This window comes from Triticum aestivum, chromosome 2A, assembly GCF_018294505.1.
Source record: "Triticum aestivum cultivar Chinese Spring chromosome 2A, IWGSC CS RefSeq v2.1, whole genome shotgun sequence".
NCBI lineage: Eukaryota > Viridiplantae > Streptophyta > Magnoliopsida > Poales > Poaceae > Triticum > Triticum aestivum.
This window is the reverse complement of record NC_057797.1, coordinates 773,585,065-773,602,158: the sequence shown is the minus strand read 5'-3', so window position 1 is coordinate 773,602,158 and position 17,094 is coordinate 773,585,065. Positions and strand designations below refer to the sequence as shown.

Sequence of the window (17,094 nt, the reverse complement as noted above, 5' to 3'; positions counted from 1 at the left end):
CGGAGTATGATTTATCAAAGTTGGGATCCTTATTCCAAGATGTAAAATTTCAGATGTGTGTAGGTTTGATTGTTGTAAGCTTTGAACATTGTATAAGAGAGTGTAACGGAGCAGCACACATTTTAGCTATGCATGGTCTAGGCATGGAAAATGACTGCTCTGAGACTTGGCTTGGTAATTTCCCAGAATTTGTACTCGATGCTGTTGTTGGCGATATGCCAAATGTTCTAATGTAATGGAATACAATGTGTTCCTTTAAAAAAAAGTCCGGATGGGCCAAGAGAAGGGAAAGATTTTTGATGAAGTGTGCACTACGTCACACACACCTTTTTTTTTGTACAATGTCACCAAAATAAGATCCCTATAACAGGACGGCGGAGTATGTGATCACGAGCTCCCACACCCGTCCAGAATAGCGTTGGGATTCGGTGAACTCAATGAATTTGGCATACTACGGGTCCACGTGGGACGGGAAAATTCCAATATACGTACAACCCTATACACACCTGACGGATGGGTCCTAGCTGCACGGGGGTTTGCACGGCGTCGACGAAGCGAGCCCGAACCATGGCTCGAGATGTCGCCGGCGTCCTGATCCGTGGATCAGATCTGGTAGCGCCGGCAGCCCATGCAGTAAATGTGGTAGGTGGGCCGCTGGGGGGATAGGGCAATGAAGTTGGATCTAGCATTCTTCCATGGGAGACGAAGCGGTGGGGAAATCTCCCGCGGCGAAGGCGATTGCATGGTCCAGCGAACTCGCAGGTGCTCCGGCGGCCATGGAGTTCTTGAGGCAGCCCATAGACAGGTTAGAATATGCTCGATGGACTCCTCAGTTGCATGGTTGGGATCAGGTTTTTGCCACCGATTGTGATATTGTCGCCCCAAAAATTTGTGTGGATTGACTAGGACACTGCTAGAAGAGGTCAATGATAACAACAACACGATGGAGCCTGTTAGAGTATTTGTAATCTCTTTGAGCTAGGTACTACTCCCTCCGTTTCTAAATATTTGTCTTTCTAGACATTTCAAATGTCTACTACATACGGATGTATGTAGACATATTTTAGAGTGTAGATTCACTCATTTTGCTCCGTATGTAGTCACTTGTTGAAATGCCTAGAAAAGACAAGTATTTAGGAATGGAGGGAGTAATAAGTAGTTTGATTTCGTATCTATGTAAAAATTATGTGTTTTTCCATCTGGTTTGTGATAATCTGTCACAGATTTTGTAAGATGCTTATTAAGTTATGATGCTGGTGCCTGTGTTTTCTGAATATGTTGTCTGAAACTGGTTACGTCGAGACTGAACTTGCATGATGATGCCCTTTTGTTGGCCTAAATAATGCATTAGAATGGAGAGTACTGCCCAAATGGTTCGCATGCTGTCCTGATTGGCACTAGTTGGGGTGGCCACGGTTGCACCTACCTATCATTTTGCTTGCTGAATGATGGACATAACTTAACGCAGATGGGCGATGGAGGCTAGCTCATTGTGTAGTTCAATCCATTCGAAAGTGATTGGGACGGGGTGGGAGCTTCTGAAATTTCACGGACTGCATCTTCATTGACCATAACTGAAGAGCCCTCAAAGGGATGCAGTGGTTCGATTTAGGTACGCTCAAAGGGATCCTGGTCCCTGGATCCTATAAGGAGGAAGAGGAGTAGTACTGGGAAAGATTGCTACCAGCCAACCATGCTGCAATAAATGAGCTAAACGGCTCTGTTGGACCAGAATCGATGCCAAAACGGTCCAAACCGTAAATGTCCGTCTGATCCGCCAACAACAGTCTGTTTCCGAAAATAACAGCGAGAGGAGCTATACCCATAGCTGCACTGATCACGAGATGTATAGATGGTACAGATTACGGGATCCTGTGAGCTCGGGCTCACATTAGTACTTTCGCCCTATAACACAAGTATAAAATGACATATTCTATGAAATACTTCCGGTAAAAAATTATAATAGTGACAAGATCTAACACAAATAAATAAGATCTAACAGAGGTGCCTCAATAAACAAGATCTAGTGGAACCACTCTAATTAATAAAGATCTAACAAATGAATGAGGTGCTTGATGTTGAGTTCATAGCAAAAGAAGTCTGAAGAGCTCTGAATAGTATTGGTGATCTTAAGGCTCCAGGGAGTGATGGTATGCCAACATTTTTTTATAAAAGATACTGGGACACGGTGGGAGAAAGAGTCGTACACGAGGTTTTGGAGGTGTTGCGAGGTGGCACTATACCCAAAGGATGGAATGAAACAGTGGTTTACTCATCCCGAAGGTGCAGAACCCGAACCATTTGTAGGATCTACGCCTTATTAGCCTTTGCACTGTTGTCTACAAGTTTGTGTCGAAGTTCTTGCTGACTGCCTTAAATGTACTTTGGGAAGATCATTTCTCCTAATCAGAGTGCATTCGTCCATGGTAGATTGATTTCGGATAATACCATTCTGGCATATGAGATGTCTCATTTTTTGAGGAGGAAGTGATCCGGAAAAACTGGTCATATGGCTTCGAAGTTGGACATGAGTAAGGCTTATGACCGCGTTGGATGGCTATTTTTACAAGGATTGCTGGGAAGGATGGCTTTAGTGAAAACTTTGTACAGCTAGTAATGAACTGTGTCCACACAGTAAAGTACAAGTTTCCTATAAATGGACAAGTTTCCGATGAAGTGATCCCAGGTCGAGGCTTGCGACAAGGCGAACCGATCTCGCTGTATCTCTTCATGATTTGTGCTGAAGGTTTATGGCTATGCTCCACCATGCGGAGAGCCTTGGAGAAATTAAATGGATCAAGGTGGCAAGCCCGGCCCAGCAGTGACCCATTTTCTTTTTGCCGACGATTTGCCGTTATTGCTTGAAGCTAATGCCCATAGCGCGGCACCTATTAGCACCATTCTCCAAACCTATGAAGCATGTTCTGTTCAGGCCATCAATAGGGAAAAGTCTTCAATATATTTTAGCAAGAATACCCGTTGGAACACGCAGCATGAGGTACTAGCTGTGTTGGGTTTAAGCTCTGAATCCTTTGGAGGCAAATACCTTGGTCTCCCCACTTATGTGCCACAAAATAAAATGAAATTCTATGAGTATCTCAAGAATAAGATCCGGAAAAGAATTCATGGATGGAAGGAGAAATGTTTATTAAAGGAAGGTAAACAAATCCTTATTAAAAGGCAGTTGCCCAGGCGATACCGACATATGCCATGGCTTGTTTTGATCTTACGAAGGGGCTTTGTGATAGCATCAACTAGTTCATATGCGAGTACTGGTGGTCTCAAAATGATAAGGAGAGGTCTATGAACTGGGTTTCATGGGGAAATATGATGAATCATAAAGAGGATGGAGGCCTAGGGTCAGTTTTTTACATGTCCATGTTAGCCAAGCAGGGTTGGATAATAATTCAGACGTCGAACTCCCTGTGTGCTATGGTCCTTTGTGCATTACATTTCCCATCAGGTGATGTGTTAAAAGCTGAACCTGTACATGGGATAGGTTACGTGTAGCGTAGTATCCTCCAAGGAGTCCAACTGTTGAAAAAGGTCTAATTTAGCGAGTTGGCAATGGCATGGAAGTTCACATATGAGATGATCCGTGGATCCCGAGAGTGGCAACGAGGAAGATGCAATCGCGATAAGGGGATCACGAGCTGACGTGGGTCTGTGATCTTATTGATCCTGTCACTTTACAATGGACTGATGCTCTTATTCGACAAGTTTTTACAATGGAAGATGCTGAGATAGTCATGGCCATCCCAATTTGTGTGGACGCTGAGGACTTCATGGCCTGTCATTATTACTTGAAGGTGGTCTTTTTGGTTTGATCTGGGTACCGAGTGCACATGATCAATCAGGAGCTTAACACGATAAGCTCGAGTGGAATGTCCACTGAAGGCAATTGATGGATGACAGAAACGTGGAAACATTTGTGGAAGCTGCACTTTACATCTAAGGTTCATCATTTCCTTTGGCATTTTGGCCATAACAGTCATCCGATGCATATAAATATAGCAAGGCGTGGTGTCGGACTGAATTCAAACTGTGTGGTCTGCCGACGCCAGTTTGAGCATGGTGGTCGGTTTTTTTGGTGTAAGGGCGTAAAAGTTATGTGGCGTGTATTTCAGTTGGAGGATGTCAGGCAAGAGCTCATGTTATGTGCAGGTCCTCTACATGTGATTGAACCCATAATGCAGCTACTGTGCTGAATCGTTATGCCACATCAGCAAATTTGGGTCCCACATGTCATAATTGTCATCAAATGGGTCAAAGCCGCCAACTAGTGTTTTTTGCAAAAGATTAGGCTCAGAATTAGTGATTTTTGGCACAAAACTCTAGAGTTGTGGTTTCTGTAACCCTAGCCTTCAATGTCGATGTTTTTTGCAATTCACTCGATTGAACCCATCATGCAGCTACCATATGATCGAAAGATGAAAATAATAGCGTTGCTTTGGAATTGGTGGTCGGAACGGAACAAGCAGAACCATGGGGAGAAGTGGATCACTGTTGATGATTCTCAACTCCTGATTAAAAGACACACTGATGAATGGTTTCAGTTTTTCAAGCTGAAGCCAAAACAAGTTGTGTTTCAGTCTACATATTGGAAGCCTCCTTTTTTCCTTAAAAGGAGAAACGACCTTTCATAGTTCTCCATACGTCAATGGTGAATACGATGTCTGGTTTGGTCGTTCGTTGATGTCTTTAGCGATCGATCTAATCTGGGTCACGTGAACTTGATAAGAATTGATCGGCCTAAGCCCATCCAGCGTTCCTGACGACGTCCCATTGATCTCATATATGGCCCATCATAAAGATAAATAGTAGCCACAAAGAATAGCATTTCAGCAGCAAACATAGTATACTTCAGCAGCAAAAAAGGAGCATATTTCTCCTGACGGTAGGAGGCGTGGAGGGAGGCGGCTCGGTGGAACGCCGGCACAAAAGGTGTTCAGGCGGTGGAAATCGGTGGATTGGTGGATGTTAGGTATTTTGACGGGTATGGCAGGTTTTGGGTTCAGGTACTGCTGAAATGGGTTCGAACCCCTGAAATATGCCGGGTTTTATATTTTACCGAAGCGCAGCCCCGCGGGGTTAGAATTTAGAAAGACGCCCATCGCCATACCTTAAGGTAAAACCCCGCGTGGATGCGGGTTTCGGGCCCATTGCCATCTTGAGGCCCATGTGATATTTTTCCGTGCGTCTCCCTTTCAAGATACAGACTCTCAGTTCAAGTCCAACTCTACATCGCCGCCTTCCCTTCCCTTGACTCTTAGTACGTTTCCCATAAATATTGGCTCAAACTATGAGGAAGGGAGGAGGTAGATACCGAGGCCGGCAGATGGAGCTGCTGAACATGGATGCGTACGACGAGGCCGATCCCACGAGGCGCTTCATCCGGGCCATGAGGCTGACGTAGTATATGGCGACGCACACGACAAAGCTAGCTACCTTGGAGAAGGATGGTGGCACTGCAGAGGATCCAAGCTGCCAATACAGGCACCACATCGGTCGAACGTGATTGAACCAACTTGCTCTCCTCTACTCCTTACTCCACATCACAAGCGCCGGCTCCGTCCTTACCGGCATATGCATCGCATCCGCGTCGTCCCCGGTCACCAATGCTCACACCAGCCTCCCTAGCTCTTCGGCCTGGAGAGTCGTCAATCAAGAGTACTCGGCCATGGCCATGTAATGGTTGGTAAAGCGAGCATTGCTTCTTCATCTTTCGTGTTCCAATCGCGTCACTTTGAGTTCGGCCCAGCAACTCTACTAGCGACACGCCACGTGATGTGCTGCTGGCCCCCACATGCTTCAGCGGACGCTCAGGCTTGCTCTTGCTGGGGAACAGCAGGCTTGCTCAGGCTAGCCCTTGATGGCCGATGACTGGCAAAGCGTATCAACTTGAGGTAGCAAGCAGCCGATGCAGGTGAAGGACGTGTGGTAATTATATGAAAAATTACTGCACAAATTAGCTGGTTCATTATTTGATCAATTGATGTTCAATAGGTATGGTAATTGTAGACTGTAGTAGATGTATTTTCTTTTGCTAACTGAACTGGAGACCGGCAGCCTATGGGAAAACCAAAATCACTAACTTGCAAATCCAAAACATCAAAAGTAAAAAAGTCCATTTTAAATGAAAATATTAATCAAATTCCAATTGCACTGTTGTATTTGTTAGAATAGAATCATTAAAACTTATTAACCAAAACTTATCCAACAATATTTTCTTAACCAAAACTTATCAACAAAGTATCATAAGCATCTAAATCTCACACACATGTATACCTCATTTCATCAACTAAATATGCAATATTCATTCATCTAAATCTCACACACATTTACACCACATTTCATCAACTAAATATCAACTTTATATTCATATAATCTCACACAAATTATACCACATTTCATCAAATAAATATAGTCATCGCGAAAGTTCTAGTCAAGACCTTCAACCTGCCTTATCCGGCTAGCTGATCCAACACTCGAGGATTATAGTCATCTGATTTGTTGAGCCTCAAGTCGCCTTATTGCATAAGACGGCATGAGCCTCAGGCGCGACAACCATCTGATGTATTGAGCCTCAAGACGCCTCATCAAGACGGCATGAGCCTCGTGGGCTATAGAGGGATACATCAAGAAAAAAAATCAGCTGACAAAGCTCAGGGCCTTGACATCGACATTGCCCTTGAGCGAAACTAGGAGGCTGTGCTACTCGGAAGCCTTGACGTCCATTATATGGATGTGAGGCTTCTCCTTCCTCATGTGTGATGCGGCCGCCTCATCGCCAGTTGGTGAAAACACAATCATGGTCTTCTGTCTGTTCAAGTGCTGAGTTCAAACCGTCATGGACCCACATTGAGACGAACAAGCCATCGCGAAGATTCCCTAGCATAGATTGACGCGTGACTCGACTGGCTGATCTATAACGATAAGTTTCAAATAGTCAGATTCAGCTTTCCGTAAGCCAGAATTTTCATAAGTTCTTAGGAATGCTCCGAGTTCTTCATTCTGCCTCAGAAGGCATGGACGAAAAGACGAATCTACATCTACTAGGAAGGCAAGGGGCCGCAGACGGCTAACTTGAAGTTTCCGGAGGCTAATGTTAGGGATATACCAAACATGGGTATCGCCGCATTGGAATAAGCCGGACTACCAGGCTGGCCCAGGAAGGTGGCAAGGCTTTGCCGGGCGGCCCAGCAGGACGAGGCACAAGGATCAAGGCCCATCCGGCTAATGAAGAGTCCAAGATGAAGCCGAAGCAACTTGCACGAGCGCACGATGCCTTTATAAGCCGGACCTCGTGAGCCCTTAGGGCATGCTTTAGATGGTGAATCAGACAATCTCTCTCATTGTAAGTTGGCACACCATACTTCGCCTTATAGTGAGTTATAGCAGCACGTAGGATCTCGCCGCCGTTGCGTGATCTGAAGCTAGGTAAACTGTGTGCAATCCCGTCACCGGAGCCCTCTCCCTTAACACCCACGATCACCATGTCGGCTATGGAACCCCGGTTCCTTGTTGCAGACTTGATACCACGACAATTCGAATTGGTAGAACGGACTCCTGTTGTATCACTGAAGTGCCACAACAGAACCTGAAGAGAGGCCGCGTGAGGGAAATGCTGAAGTTGATGTGGACATGCGCGGCCGTCTCGATGAACAAAAGCAGCAGCACCCTGCTTCACTCTTCGACCTGGACAATCAACTGCAATTTTTTGCTGGCCACAGTGATAAGGATCAACGTGACCCAAATGGTTTTTAGGCCCGATCTTTCATGGCGTACCCGGACAACTCCGATCGCCGAGCAGAATAGATTCTACTCCCCGATACACAAACACAAGTCCTTACGAATCAGCAAGCACGGAGGTTTTCGGTCAGCTCCCTCTAAACTCGATATGGATATCTTACCCTCGAAAATACATCATGTTTCTTAACTCAAAACATAACCTAAGGATACAATGGCCGGCAGCCAACCCTTTATTTATATGGGTGACTCCAGAAACCCTAAACAACTCGGACCCACTTTTCCTGAACAGAAAAATAAAAACAACACAACCGGAAATTAAAAAAGACACTTTGCGCGCCAATATTGTCACGCCTGCTGGTGGACCCCAGCCGAACTCCTTCAAACTCAGCATGCTCAACAAGCTCTTTCAAACATAGCCACGCCTCCTTTGATCTTCTCCTTGTGCGGCAGAAACAGGAACACTGAGTCACCTGCACGTTGGTACGCTCCTTCCGCGGCATTTGCAGAGAGCACTCCTCGAACTCGCGTCGGCCCAGCAAATTTGGTTTATTTGGCATCACGGTGCTGCCTCGATGTTCACCTTACTGTTGTCTTCGGTGTACAAATGTTTACACTATGTATTTGATCATTTCAGTATATATGAAAAAAAAGATTATACATGGATTAAAATCGACGTGAAGCAACGCACGGGCAGTGTTTGCTAGTATAAGCAAATTTGAACTTTAGCTTGGTTCCGACATCCAACCAACCAATACAGAGGCTCATCATGCATGCTAAACTGCTAGTACGGAAGGATTCCCAAGGACCTTCCATAGTTGACGACGTCGTCGTATATTTCGTCCAACGCCTTGTACCTGAACTCAAACCCTTCCCCGATGAGTTTCGCCGACGAAATGCAGACTCTCAACTTCTCGGGGCGACCACCAAACCTGATAACAAACATACACGCTATATATTCACAAATCACGATCGAGAGCATCGGAACTTGCCGTGTTTCCATAGATGTTGGCACACACCTGTCGGTATTGACGTTATACTCTGGGTACTTGGCGGCCAGGAAGGTGGCTAGCTCCGCGAGGGTGGTGTCGAGGCTGCTGCAGATATATCTTCCTGACGCAGCCTCCTCCTCGGCTAAGAAGATCTTTGCGCGGCAGAGGTCGTGGACATGGACCATCGGGATCGAGCCAGACGCCCTGTCGACGAGTTCCAGGCTGCGAATCTTCTCGTCGTCACCTGAGATAATCATTCACCACACACGTCGTTTGATGAATTAGTAGTCTCTAATGGTCCCTTTTAATTATCGTTGCATCTTGACTTGGTATCAGGCTCACCAGTCAGCAAAGAAAGGATAACGGGGACGCTGGTGTGGACAATCGTCGCCGGCGCCTCGCCAACCGTGAAGGCGGGGCACACCGTAACAAGGCTGATGCCGCTGTCCTGCGCGAAAGTCCGCACCGCCTTTTCCATAAGCACCTTTGAGACATTGTAGGCCTGTGATACGGCACGCAAGCACGTCATCACATTCACATTATTTGACAGATTTCTACCCGCCCTAATTAAAATTAAAAAGGAACGGAAGTACTAAAAAAATGTGCATGCCTACCCAGCCGCCGGCCTTGGTAACTCTGAGGTACTCAACGTCGCTCCAGGACTCCTCATCCAGGACATGGCTGTCTCCTAGTGGCAGAGGCCGGCCGGCGACAGCCGCCACTGACGATGTCAGGATCACGCGCTTCACCGTCCCCGCCCTCACGCACGACCTCATTGCGTTAAGGGTTCCGCTGACGGCCAGCTCGATCACTTCTTTCTGCCATGAGATATAACCAACTAAAAACAGTGCCTTTTCCATAATCAAATCTGACCCTAGTACAGAGTGTTTGGTCAGGCTCTACCTCAGGGTTCTCCGCGTTGAGGTTCATCGGAGCCGCGACGAGGAAGGCATAGTCGCAGCCGGCCACGGCCTCATCGAAGCTACCCTCGTCCTCCAGGTCGGCGCGGAAGACCTCTAAGGGACCGAGCGCTTGCAAGTCCTTGAGATGGGGGTGATTCTCCATGTCATCTGAGATCCAAAAAACAAATAACAGTGCCTGTCAGCTCAGGGTTCATCACATCACAAATTCACAATAGAGAGCGATCGAGGATCTAACCGGACTTTCTGATTGTCGTCTTGACGGTGTATCCCTTTTGCAGCAGCATCTTCACGAGGGCCGAGGCGATGTATCCGTCACCTCCGGTGACACACGCCGTCTTCCTCCTTATCGCATCACCTGCCACAGACGTCATCAGGCCGGCTGGAGGTGGAGAGTCGAGCACCGGAGTTCCTGTTCCTCTGCTGGTGGAGTAGTGCTTGTGGGCGCTCGTGGCTTTCACCTCTCAGGTAACGTGTGTCGTAGCTGGTAATCCATGAGCGGGGTTCGTTAGAGGGATGGTTTGGATCCCAGGAAAAAAAGAGAGGAATGGTTTGGATGCTTTCAAGAAACCACAAGCTAGTTGCATTTATTTCTCCACAGATTGCCACCATATACAAAGGTTAGATGCTTTCCAACTTACCCCGCAGAAAAAAGAGATGCTTTCCAACTTGTAGTTGTCTTTCAGATTGATTAGACCGAGCCAACTGCTCCATTGTGCTCCAGTGATATTGAAGTCTTCCATTTTTTTTTTGCGGGAATATATTGAAGTCTTCCATTGACCTGCTAGTATCCAAAAGAGACGACTGGCAGGTTAGTACTATCAAGTTGGCCATGTAGAAGTGCACTGGCAGGTTAGTTTAGAGTGAATTGCAAAAAACCACCACATTGACGCATAGGTTTGCAGAAAACACCCCTTTACGAATTTGGGCCAGAAACCACTGATTTTCAGCCTAATGTTTTGCAAAAAAATGCTGATCGGTCTATTTGCACATTTTAACCGCAATTATGACATGTGGGGCCCACATTGGTGCATAACGTTCACTATAGACAATGTTAGACTGGTTTTTTTTTCAAAAGGAACCCTCCCTCCAAAAAAAGGGAATCTTCCTTCCATGCTCGATCCAGTCGAGATCAGGCCCCGCCGCCGTTCCCACAGGTCACCGCCGCCGCGACCTGGGCCAAGCTGTTCGCCGCCTCCTTGCTACAGAGCGGCGGCTCTAGCCTCGCGCCCGCCACGGCCACAACCTAGTCTAGGTCGAGGTCGGCGGCCACGGCCGAGGCGCACGGGTCAGCTGGCGCCCTGCTCCTGGAAGCATGGGGTGGTGGGCTAGCGGCGGCTTTGACCTCCGAATCACCACACAGAACGGTCGTTGCCTCCTCCTTCAGGCATGGCGGCTCGTTGCCTCCTCCTTCAGGCATGGCGGCAGTGCAACAGCCGGCGCACGGAGTGGCTGCAACCTCCCGGCAACGATGGCGGCATCGGAGCAAGCAGTGGCGGCGGGGCGCAACACAGGCGCACGCAGCAGCGGCCGCGCCCAGCATGTTCGCGAGCAGTAGCGTGCATCACCGGAGCAAGAAGACTAGTGGAGGCTGACATCACCGAAGCAAGAAGACTAGTGGCGGCGCGCATCACCGGAGCAAGCAGCGGCACGCCGGTGAGCAAAACGGGCGCAAGCAGCAACGCCGGCGAGCAAGCAGCAGCTGCAATGCACAGCAAGGGCGCAGCCAGGCAGGAACCCTCACTGGTAAGCTCCGCCATAGCCGGGGCACCGGTGTGGGTGATAGTGCACGAGCGCGGGATGGCCGCCGGCGGAGTACGGTTGAGTTGGGTATGGCAAGGGCCTAATTGCATATTTGTTTTCAAATTGAAGGTTGCCTCTGCAAATATACTCGGTACTAATTGTCATGCCACATCATCAAATGTGGGCCCCACATGTCATAATAACAGTTAAAATGTCCAAGTAGACCGATCAGTGTTTTTTTGCAAAAGATTAGACCGAAAATCAGTGGTTTCTGGCACAAATTTGTAAAAGAGTGTTTTCTACAAACCTATGCACTAATCCAAGAAAGTAGTTGTAATTCTGTTCTCGGTTTTCACAGAGCGACTAAAGTAGCTATGTGTGTGCATGTCGATAGTCTAGTCGTCTCTTTATGTTGTACTAGGAAACATGGCCCGTGTGTTGCAACGGGATAAAAAATTCCCTACCGAGGCGCACAAAGTAAGTTTTCATTGGCATGGCACGAACACCTGGTTAGATGATGATGGGCTTGATCTAGGTCGCACAGATATTGTTGTAGCATCAGATTGCCAAGGAGTGGTTAATGATATTCAGAGAGGTACGAGCGGTATGTATGCTAGCATTGTCAAGGAAACCAGACCGCAAGTCAGTTTACTAGATGTTCCTTCATCTTCATTGGAAGAGAGTCTAATCTGTATCCCCACGAACTTGTTTTTTGATCAATAAAATGGAGTGTGTTTAGACTAAAGAAAAAACGAATGCACGATTGGGGTTTCAATTTTGTCAGACTGGAGACAAGTTCCATATTACAAGTTCCAGTTTCAGTTCATCGAATTAGAATTGTACGTTTCACCTATCAACTTGAGTTTACAGGAGAAAAGGCAGTAGCAACCCCAATCTCAGGGTAAGAAATCAAGGCCGGTTCTTGTTGTCTCGGCGTTCCGATTTAATCTGTGCTACTTTCAGTCGTATAAAACATGTCGGAATTACTTGGAAGTCATGAGAATGGTTACAGACAAATGCAACTCTCTCAGGGTAAGAATTACAGCAAAGAATGTGACCTCCTGCTGCTCAGCTCCTGCGATTCTAGTCCCATATCTTCATCACCAAATACCCGAGCCAATGATGAGTACTCTGGCTCATATTAGTCATATATATGAACCATACTACAAAATAAGTATTGGACAAGCAGCAACAAAACAAAACTTAACTCTGAAGACAAGAAAGTAGACATGCTTTTCAAACCACGACCGGCAAGCACACTCAAACACACAACTTCTGGTGATACTTGGGCTGAAACTCCATGTCATCTGAGGTGCAAAACAAAATAACGTGCCTGTCAGCTCAGAGTTCATCACATTCACATCACAACAGACAGTCATCCGAATAGAGAGCGATCAAGGATCTAACCAGACTTTCTGACTGTCGTCTTGACGGTGTATACCTTCTGCAGCAGCATCTTCACAAGGGCTCAGGCGATGTGCCCGTCCCCTCCGGTGACGCATGCCGTCTTCCTCCGCATCGCATCACCTGCCACAGACGTCATCAGGCCGGCTGGAGGTGGAGAGTCGAGCACCAGAGTTCCGTTCCTCTGCTGGTGGAGTGGTGCTTGTGGGCGCTCGTGGCTTTCACCTCTCAGGTAACATGTGTCGTAGCTGGTGATCCATGAGCGGGCTTCGTTAGAGGAATGGTTTGGATCCCCGAAAAAAAGAGAGGAATGGTTTGGATCCCCGAAAAAAAGAGAGGAATGGTTTGGATGCTTTCAAGAAACCACATGCTAGTTGCATTTATTTCTCCACAGATTGTCACCATGGAATAACCGGGAAATCTCAATTATTGCTCAGTTGTGCTGCGCTGGATATACAAAGATTAGAGGCTTTCTAACTTGTATTTTTCTTTCAGATTGATTATACCTGGCCAGCTGCTCCATTGTGCTGCCCTGGATATACAAAGGTTAGATTCTTTCCAACTTGTATTTTCCTTTCAGATTGACTATATACCTAGCCAACTGCTAGATGCATTGTGCTCCAGTGATATTGAAGTCTTCCGTCGACCTGCTAGTATCCAAAAGAGACAACTGGCTGATTAGTACTATCAAGTTGGCCATGTAGAAGTGCACTGGCAGGTTAGTTTATCACGTTGTAGCTTTCATTAATCACCAGGGACGATGTGATGAAAGGAGCACTATATAGAGTGGTAGCAGCGCGACGAAAGTGTAATTGAAATCTTGTTGTCGGTTTTCATAGAGCGACTAAAGTAGATATGTGTGTGCATGCCGATAGTGTAGTACTAGGAAACATGCCCCGTACGTTGCAACGGGATAAAAAAAATCTACTTTAGTCAGTTTATCTTACATTAAGGTGCAAAGAATGTTGAAGTAAGTTTTCGTTGGCATGGCACGAGCACTGGGTTAGATGATGATGGCCCGATGATAAGGTGCAAATTTATCTTACATCAACTTTATGCTTCATCCTTCATACCACCGTTATGTAGTATATCATTATAAGAGAAGATTACTATGAAGAGACCAATAAAGTCTCCTTAAGCATTTCCTATTTGTTGAGGGTTGTATCATTAATTATGAAGATGCATAGTGCTAATGTATATATTTAAAACATGGTACAAATGTTACATTTCTGCAACGCCTCTCCCAGCGGGAGGGAGCTCCGTCGCCACCGCCACTCGATCTCCCTCCGCCGGCCACCTCCTCCACAACAGAGAGCAGATCCAGAACCCTCTCATCGTCTCTTTCCATCCCATCACATCCCGACCCTCGCGTCGCCCCCACTCGGGCGACTCAGGCGGTGTCACAACCCTCGCCGCCGGGGGCGTCACCTCCTTCCTCCCCTCCCTCCGTCGCCGTCAGAGGACGACGCCGGGCTATGCCCGAGGGCCGACGGCGGTGGCGGGGGTCTCTTGTTGGGAAATATAGTAGAAAACAAAAGGAAGACTCGCAACATTGTCTCTTCACATGTCTTTGTGTGAAACACTTGTGGTCTCAGCTAGGACTTCTGGATGCCATTCAAAGAGTAACTGATGAGGACAGATCACGCTTAGTCACTATCACTAGTGCAGAACCGGGCAATAGCACCGGCTTGTAAGGCCTTTTAGTGCCGGTTCGGTAACCGACACTAAAGTGGGGGCACTAAATCCCCCCCCCCCTTTAGTACCGGTTTAGCACGAACCGGTGCTAAAGGGCAACCACGTGGCACGAGCCAGCTCCGGGGGCAGGGAGCCCTTTAGTACCAGTTGGTGACACCAACCGGTATTAAAAGGTTGGGTGGTTTTGGGTTTATAATTTCTTTTTCATTTAATTTTGAGTTTTCCATTTAATTCTTTTTCGTTTGCTGGTATTTTATGATACTACATATTATACACGTTATGCATGTATATAAATAGAATTTCTAGTAGAACAGATCATATATATATATACATACAATTAGCTAGCTATATACAATTTCTCCTAATTGGTGCCTTCGGAGCCAGTGGCATTAGCCTAATTGGTGCCTTCGGAGCACGATAACAATTGGAAGTGGTTCATGGGGGCGGTAGCGGGTAATAGTATTCTCCTTTGGGATCTATGACCTGGTCGAGCAAAAATCCCGCTATTTCCTCTTGAATTGCTTCTATGCGGTCCTCTAGTAGGAGATTCTCCCGCACCTTTTTGAACTGTTAAGAAGGAGATCAATATGCATGTGTATTAGTTGTGCGACTAGATATCGATAATGGTGTAAAAATTGTGAATAGTGTTCTGACAAACGTACCCACTCCTGTCTTTGAGATCTACTCCTTTCGGACGCCATCATGCGAATGTTCTCGCAAACATAGTATGCACACAGATTATTCCCCGGCGCCTGCTTCAGGACCTTTACGAGAATGGAATTTGATCAGATAATAATTAATCAAGCATGATAATTAAAGAGATGGCAGCTAGCTAGTATTACTTAATTACTTACCCGGGGTCGATACCATTTTAGATTTGGTTTCCATTGGCATAGAGTGACGCTGATGAACTTTGATCAAGCCCTGCCCGCCGACAAAGAAAATGAATAAATGAGTTATTAAATAGTTGTTATCAGGAAATGACGAACTAATTAAATAGGCCGAGATATAGTTAATAATGATTGAAATTACCTGTTGACTATCCCCTTCACGATGGTGTAGTCAGTTGGTTTCTTAAGTAGTGAGTCTAGTACTTCAACTGTTTCTTCATCAACTTTAATGATTAACAAGATCCAGTGAAATCTGCATGCACACACGTTTGCATGTCCTAATTAAGCGGGCATATGTAATCAAAAACATGTAGCTAGCGAGTAGGCAAAAACAGAATTTGTAGTACAAGACAGTGTGACTCACTTGAAGTTGTAAGGAAGTAGTATATCATCATTGTATTTGAGGCGCTTGAAGAACTCTAGCATGCTTTCCTCTACACTTTTTTCATAATATGGATCTAATTTCCATGTGTATTCATTAATGGTATTTGGGTCAACGAACCCAATGCCATAGCGTCCACTTTTTTTCATTTCATAAATCTTCATCCTGCATAATACCATAGAAAAGAATATAGTGAGGATAATTATAGGTAATGATTGATCAAAATGATCACTACAGCTAGCTTGAGACTTAGATTACAGAAAGAAATCACTTACAAACAATAGCAACTGACGATAGATTTGTCCAGTGCGTCTTGATTGTATAGCTGAAATAGTTCTGAATACTCAACGGACACAGCTTTGTCATGGTAGTAATGATCCTTCTTGACATTCACCATGAGGGACTCTCGATTGGAATTCTTGGTAATGTCCATGTACCATTGATGCAATTCATACATTCTCGTTGGGAGCTTCTTGACCTCGTCTGGCTCGACCAAAGGTTGGCCCCGGACATATTTCCGTTTTATTTCTTCCTCTCTAGTCGGAGACATGGGCTCGATATCGAGGAGTTGTCCAACAGCGATCATGAGCGTTTCAGCCTGCTCAATATGCTCCTCGGTTATTACCACATCGCCCAGCCCGGGAACGTTAACGGTTTGCCCACAATAATATTGTGCGCGCCTACTCTCATGTGTTGTTGGCACAACAAGCGGGGGGATTGATTGCGCCGCCTGTTCTCCAGCTTGGGAACGGTTTTACCGCTCCTTTTGCCAGCTGATTTGCTCGAGCTCGAGATCTCCTCTTTCTGTAGACGTGCTCGAATTAACTTCTTGATGTGGCGCTCATAGTCTGTGTCAACAGGCTTGGGAGCTGGTGCTCTAGCCATACGAATGAAGTGGTCAATCTTTTCGTCAGGCACTTTCTCCCTTGGCGGCGGTGGCGGTTTCGGTGCAAAATGGACTTCCACCTCGGCCTTCGATATGGCTACGTTTTCCTCCTCGGACTTGTCGTAAGGCCTCTGCGGAAGAGGCGCGAGGCTTGGACCATATTGAAGTTGCTTGCCTCCGCCTATACCTCGACTTGTACCGCTACGCACCATAGCTGAGGCGGCAAAGACGGCTGACGTGGCTGAGTTGGAGGAGGAGGAGTGGCCTGAAGCTGTGCCGGACTTGGAGGAGGAGTGGCCTGAAGCTGTGCCGGACTTGGAGGAGGAGTGGCATGACGCTTTGCCGGACTTGGAGGAGGAGGAGTGGCCTGAAGCTGTGCCAGACTTGGAGGAGGAGTGGCCTGACGCGTTGGTGGACTTGGAGGAGCGGGAGT

The 17,094-nt window shown here is 46.7% G+C and overlaps 1 protein-coding gene across 1 annotated transcript; it reads right to left on the bottom strand.

The window, feature by feature from the left end:
- Nucleotides 1-8,389: 8,389 nt before the first annotated feature.
- Nucleotides 8,390-10,359, bottom strand: LOC123191124 (anthocyanidin reductase ((2S)-flavan-3-ol-forming)). Its single transcript, XM_044603906.1, has 6 exons — nt 9,900-10,359; nt 9,645-9,811; nt 9,356-9,559; nt 9,084-9,243; nt 8,769-8,985; nt 8,390-8,681 (listed from the first exon to the last, which is right to left on the bottom strand). The coding sequence occupies exons 1-6, from the start codon at nt 10,033-10,035 to the stop codon at nt 8,534-8,536; spliced, it is 1,032 nt and encodes a 343-aa protein (XP_044459841.1). The 5' UTR covers nt 10,036-10,359; the 3' UTR covers nt 8,390-8,533.
- Nucleotides 10,360-17,094: the final 6,735 nt, after the last annotated feature.